Source organism: Apostichopus japonicus, chromosome 15 (assembly GCF_037975245.1).
Source record: "Apostichopus japonicus isolate 1M-3 chromosome 15, ASM3797524v1, whole genome shotgun sequence".
Taxonomy (NCBI): Eukaryota; Metazoa; Echinodermata; class Holothuroidea; order Aspidochirotida; family Stichopodidae; genus Apostichopus; species Apostichopus japonicus.
In genome coordinates, this window is record NC_092575.1 from 6,108,664 (window position 1) to 6,114,933 (window position 6,270).

Genomic DNA, 6,270 nt, shown 5'->3' on the forward strand with positions numbered 1-6,270 from the left:
CTCGAGTAACAGCACGCTGTAAGTTACCGTATAGGTATACTATTTAATATTTGTTGTCGGTGGCATAAAAGTTCAGTTATATAAAGTTGAGTTATAAAGGTTATTTTCCAGTAATGACTATTGACATTAAGTGTCGACCTACAAGGCTACTACATTTTCATAGCAGATGTTCCTTAGTGTAGGTTTATTTGCATACATAAAACTTTGGACTGAAGTTATCACCATCACATATTTAAGCAAATTACATAATTAAGCCAATTAAGCACAATTTGGAAAGGAAAAATACTCCATGGCAACCACATGAACAGTACATAAACTACTAGCACAAATGATATCATTTTGGTGATGAACTGTAACGAGTTGATGTAATAACAGCGGCTACAATTTTCTTGGCTAGCAATAAGAAAGGTCTGTAATTTAAACTATTTCAAGTGAGAAAAGTGAAAAAAATATCAACCAAGTTTTCATCCATTCTGATTACTTTCGAAAGCTTATTTTCTGTCTATCTTAAAGACTTGAGATACGAGGTATGGGAGATACTTTCACAAATGCTGTTAGAACTGAGACAGTTTTACATGTCCTTACCCTTGTGATTCTCTGTGTCTGTATGATGGCATGGTAAGCAAAAATATTACCAAATATCAGCTCTCTTGCCTCCTGTTGTAAGAAGTAAAACACATATTTTTGATTGGTTAGAATAGAGTAATGTATGATATGCACGAGAACAAAACAAATCTTTAAAAAATTACTGGTATCCAGAAAATGAAACATATACATGTCTTGTAATTGTTAAGCAGATGTTATGATGTCTTACAGATTTGCCACAGCAACACTTAATATATTCAAATCAAAATGTTTTCTTTTACATCATCTTGGTATCGCATCTAAATTTAAAGATATCACACAGTCCACTGTGATCTATCGATTGTATTTAAGAGAGAAACAGAAACTTAATAGGTAGACTGACTTTGGCTTTTGACCTCTGAAACATGTTTCTTTTGAGTCCCAACGTTACTGAATATCATCTGGTACCACAAAGGCCGTATTCATTGGAACATTTGATATTGAATGAATAATTTGATTCATTTTCATATTATTCTGAAAGCAAAACACAAGACAGGTAATTCTCTGTCCCCTCAGGATGTAAGGAATAATTAAAAGAAACAAACGAATAGCTATAATGAGGTCGGTACTTACAATGGTCTTGGATTCTATATCCAGCTCCAAGTCCATTAATTCAAATACATCCGTCAGATGAATAGCTCTGATTCGGTCCAAAACCTTCAAAAGAAAGCAAATCGTAAGCAAGGAAGCAAACCTGTATAACTTTTGGTGAAAAGAAACTAAAAACAAAGGACACAATACTAAGTTTATTGATTGTGCAACTTTAGATACTATAAGAAAATTTGGGAATGGGGATTGTGAAATGAATTGCAAACTCTTCTTTTGTTCAAATTTGGTACAAATTTGATTATGTACAGTATCACTGACATTGAAGTTAAAAACGAAATTCTCTGGAGATCAAACACTATCCTTTCATTTAACAATTTATCTGTCACTAAATTAAATACAAAATTCTTTGTAATCCAAATTAACGAAGGAAATCTGGTCAATATCGAGAAAAAGAATGCGAGCTGGAATACAAACCTCTGTCAGTGTAGATGCAAACCCTTGCCTTGCAGATTGTCTCGGTGAAGCAAGGCCCCTTACAAGTCTCTTCAGCGTATATTTAACAGCAGGACTGAGTTTTTCCTGTATATGTAGTCAAGAAAGTTAATGCAATATGTATAGTATATCGTGGGGAAATCCCTAAAAATAAAAATTCTATGAGCCAGAGAACTAAGTTGTTGATATGCATAGCCTAGGTAGACCTACATGCAACATGCTTGTTTAGTTTAGTAGAAAAAAAAGGATCAGGAGGGACACTCAAGTCCCCATCAAGGACCCTATAGGAGTGGAAAAAAAACTGAAGACACAAACACTCAGACCCGATTACAATGCTTAAAGTGCTTGTCCAAAGCATTCTTAAACCCATTGACACTACTTGCAAGTACAACTTTCTCAGGCAAACCGTTCCACTCATTCACAACCCTATTAGAAAAAAGTTATGCCAAAAATTAATCCTACTTTGTGACTTTTGCAGTTTAAGACAATGACCTGTAGTACAACTACTATTAGCTAACATGAAAAAGTCGGTAAAGGATAATCTGTCAAAACCATACACAATCTTGAAAACCTGAATGGAGAGGAAAACCTGATGGAGAGGACAAAATTATTTAACCAATGGAATGGCATAGTCTTTGAATGGACTTTATAGGAAACTAACTTGATCCTTTGTGCAGGATGGTGGGGTGACTTGTGGGACACTAAGGACTTTGAACCAGCAGTTTTCATTCATGGTCAAATTTATTTCTAAAACTTATAACTAACATCTGCAATTTGTTATCTATTTCGCCTACTTGTAAGTTGTACTAGGCTAGTAGTAGTATAGCCAGTATTGCGAAGTTCGGAACACTGCGAAGTTCGGACACCCCTAAGAAATACATGATTTCACCATGACAACCTATAGCAACAGCCAATTTCACGAAAAACTGCAAAGCTACAGTTATTTTCTCTCCAAAATGACCCGTGTGCAAGTAAGTACTTACATATTTGTCAATAAAATGACGGAGATCTATGAAGTCTATTATAATTACTGAAAGAGCAACTGCGCCACCAATTTTATCACCAGCGCCACACTGTGGGTCGGGTGTCCGAACTTCGCAATACTCTAGCAAAGAAATACCACTTCCACAATCATGAAGAATCTTCTTGGAATACAACTTGAAAACAGTTTGCAGAAAAGAAAGTTTGGCCGTGTATCGTAATATAACACACTTCTCCCACCATATCAAGTATATTTTCAGGTGATTTATACCAGAAGATATAGTTTGAAGGTGTTTTAAGGCTGAGGTGTCCGAACTTCGAGTGTCCATGCTACAGGTACAAGAATGTTTAGACCTATTTAAGGTGGGAGCGACTTTACCCAATATTAACTGAGGATGGCTCTCTGTAAATACGATAGAATTAGAAATGCTTACGCTAAGGCCTAAGAAAGAGTAATTTAAGGGATATTTTGCCATTCTTTAAATAGCCTAGGCCTAGGGCCCCAAGTTAGACACAAAAAAACAGTTCTGGCAATATGGTTAGCCTACCCAACACAAAAAAAAAAAGGTTCCAAAAATTGATGACAATAAAAACATCACTTCACTGCTGGAAACCACCATTCCACCGTACAGTAGCCCTTGAGGATGTTTTTGTACCATAAGCTCGGTTTATACTAGTGTACAACACATAAAAAACAGCTGCAGGTCGCAGTATGACAATTAATTTTAAAACTAGTTAGAGGCCTAACATTATTACTATTAGTAACAAGTAACATGTGTGCATATTCGAAGTAGTTACGAAACCTAGTTCTGCGAAACGTCTTACCGAAACGTCGCCCTTTTCATGGATCCTTTGCTGTTCAATCAGAATGTTCACCAATGTAGACCCTCCTTTGACTCGATTGTCAATTTCATCTTCGGCAAGAGACCAAAATGTGTTTAAAAACGTCTTGTCTTTAAGCACCTGAGACATTTTGCGACTTTTTCGCTGGAAATCATGCCCCACGTGTGTACAAGTATTAGCGCAGTGATCCTTCGAATTTTACTGTACAGTGTAATATTGCGAAATGATCATCTTCCACATGTACGCAACTCCGCAATCCAGTGACCGTCAGTACAGTGAGCGCTGTAGTTGAAAACAAGGAAGGCCGTTAGGGCCATCCGAGAGATAACTCGTTTTTATGGGGATTCTGTTTTGTTGCAGACTACTTAAATAACCAGAAAATTGCCACTACAAGAAAGAGTTGTCACAACGATATCATTATGTGAAATGTGAATCATATGATGTCCAGGTTGTACGACTCCAGCATGTATTGTTTTGGTCTCAGTATAGTGAAATGGGCTAGTGGGAGTAAATGTGGAGGAACAGGCGAAGTAACAGTTATTACTGAGGGTTACTTTCTCTAACTTTGGTGGGTGAGGATGCAAGTACAGTTGATGTCACAAATTTATCTTTACTTTTGTCCCAACCCTATCCACCTGGCATACATAAATACTCATTCCTACCCTTTCTTGTTCATTATCACCTAAATGATCAACAAAAATAAACCACCCAAAAAAGTGGCTCAGCAAACAATTTCAGTGAAGGAGTTACCAGATCGCATCAATATAATATGGGTGGTAGGGGAAGGGGAGGGGTGCAGCCAAAATATCATATCACATTTCTGTTCTGACACACACAATGCAACAACAACACACACACAATGAGCTTGTGCTCAAGTACATTTGCTTGTCAGGATGTGCCACATTGTAACAATAACCAGTCCTGACCAGGTAGTTGTATACAGAAATGATTTCAATTTAAAAATAAGTAAAAGGAAAAGGATAACAATTATTCAAACAATATTTGTTTCATCGACATTTTGTATTCACAGATAATTACAAAGCAAGAAAGATTGATGATTATCACTCTGAGTAACTAAAGTGTGTATTATTGAAACAGATGAATTTCAGACACACAGACCAAACTTAAGTTAATAGTTATTTTGCATTGATATAACAGTGTTGGATTCTGCAAGCTGTATCTATAAAGATATCATCACTGAAAGAGACTTTACCGTGAAGAAAAAGGGAAGAAGTGCTTGATGGTACCAAAATTCTGCAGAACTGTCTTGTTCAGTTTTTATCATACCATATCAAACTAATGAACAGTTTCCAAATTCTGACTATTGTGCAAAACAGTGTGTTGTTAGTTTTTGAAGCTTTGTGGCCATCTACAGCATATGTAGTAAATTTTTTGTGTTGCTATCCGGCCACTTAAAGACCTAATGCGATGTAACAGAAATTTGATGATGATGTACGACACTTTAAAATTTGGGATGCATCTTGATTTTTAATGCTGTACTAGGTGTTGGATTTCCTGCCCATCAGATGGTAGTTCCAATCCACCATTTAAGACAATACTAAGTACTACAATTACACCAGAAGCAAAAGAATGTTGGCATAAACTTCAAAGGTTTTTACACATGGAGAAATAACAGATTTCTTTACATGTGTAGGGTACAAACTTTTTGCAATGCACTAAATGGTGTACAACTCCTTCGGGCGACCAAATGACGTTGGGGGGACTTGTGAAAGTGACACAAAAGTTACAAACCGATGCAAAATGTAGCTCTACATTCCTTCCTGTGGTAGTTGATTACTTGATCAAGTCCAAAAAGTACAGCATAGATCCATAGCTATTTATTATCTTTGATTACTAAGTACTCCCCTTACCCCCCCCAGACCCTTTCCCTCTCCCCAACCATTTCTTCTTTGATAGATGCATACAGCAAATGTTATTGCTAAAGTATTTTAAGTTCAATCACATCTAAAAATGCCATTGTTTACAATAACAATACTGTTTACTCTTAGCATGAACACATGAAGAGGAATACAATGGGAACCAAACATCCATCTCATAGTGTCACTATGGCATCATACATTCAATTACTAACATTAAATGATTTGTCATCAACATCTCATATTTTCAGATAATCATTATCCAGTGCTCTTTCTCAATGGTATCCCCATCAATCCCCATCTAATGTTCCCTCATTGGCATCACCATCTCATGCTCCCTCACTGGCATCACCATCTAATGGTGCCTCACTGACATCACCATCTGATGCTCTCTCATTGGCATCACCATGTAATGATCCCTCACTGGTATCACCATCTAATGCTCCCTCACTGGCATCACCATTTAATGCTCTCTCATTGGCATCACCATGTAATGCTCCCTCACTGGCATCACCATCTGATGCTCTCTGATTGGCATCACCATGTAATGCTCCCTCACTGGCATAACCATCTCATGCTCCCTCACTGGCATAACCATCTCATGCTCCCTCACTGGCATCACCATCTGATGCTCTCTCATTGGCATCACCATGTAATGATCCCTCACTGGCATCACCATTTAATGCTCTCTCATTGGCATCACCATGTAATGCTCTCTCATTGGCATCACCATGTAATGATCCCTCACTGGTATCACCATGTAATGCTCCCTCACTGGCATCACCATCTAATGCTCTCTCATTGGCATCACCATGTAATGCCCCCTTCACTGGCATCACCATGTAATGGCCCCTCACTGGCATCACCATCTAATGCTCCCTCACTGGCATCTCCATCTAATGCT

The 6,270-nt window shown here is 37.5% G+C and overlaps 1 protein-coding gene across 1 annotated transcript in view; it reads right to left on the reverse strand.

The window, feature by feature from the left end:
• The window catches only part of LOC139980526 (myb-binding protein 1A-like protein), a 39,996-nt gene extending 36,275 nt beyond the window's left edge, over window positions 1-3,721 (reverse strand). Inside the window, exons 1-4 of the mRNA XM_071992224.1 lie at window positions 3,472-3,721; window positions 1,648-1,752; window positions 1,198-1,281; window positions 586-657 (exon numbers count right to left, since the gene is read on the reverse strand). Coding sequence (XP_071848325.1) covers window positions 586-657; window positions 1,198-1,281; window positions 1,648-1,752; window positions 3,472-3,618 — 408 coding nt within the window. The 5' untranslated portion in view covers window positions 3,619-3,721. The remainder of the gene's footprint in view (window positions 1-585; window positions 658-1,197; window positions 1,282-1,647; window positions 1,753-3,471) is intronic.
• Between the last annotated feature and the right edge of the window lie 2,549 nt (window positions 3,722-6,270).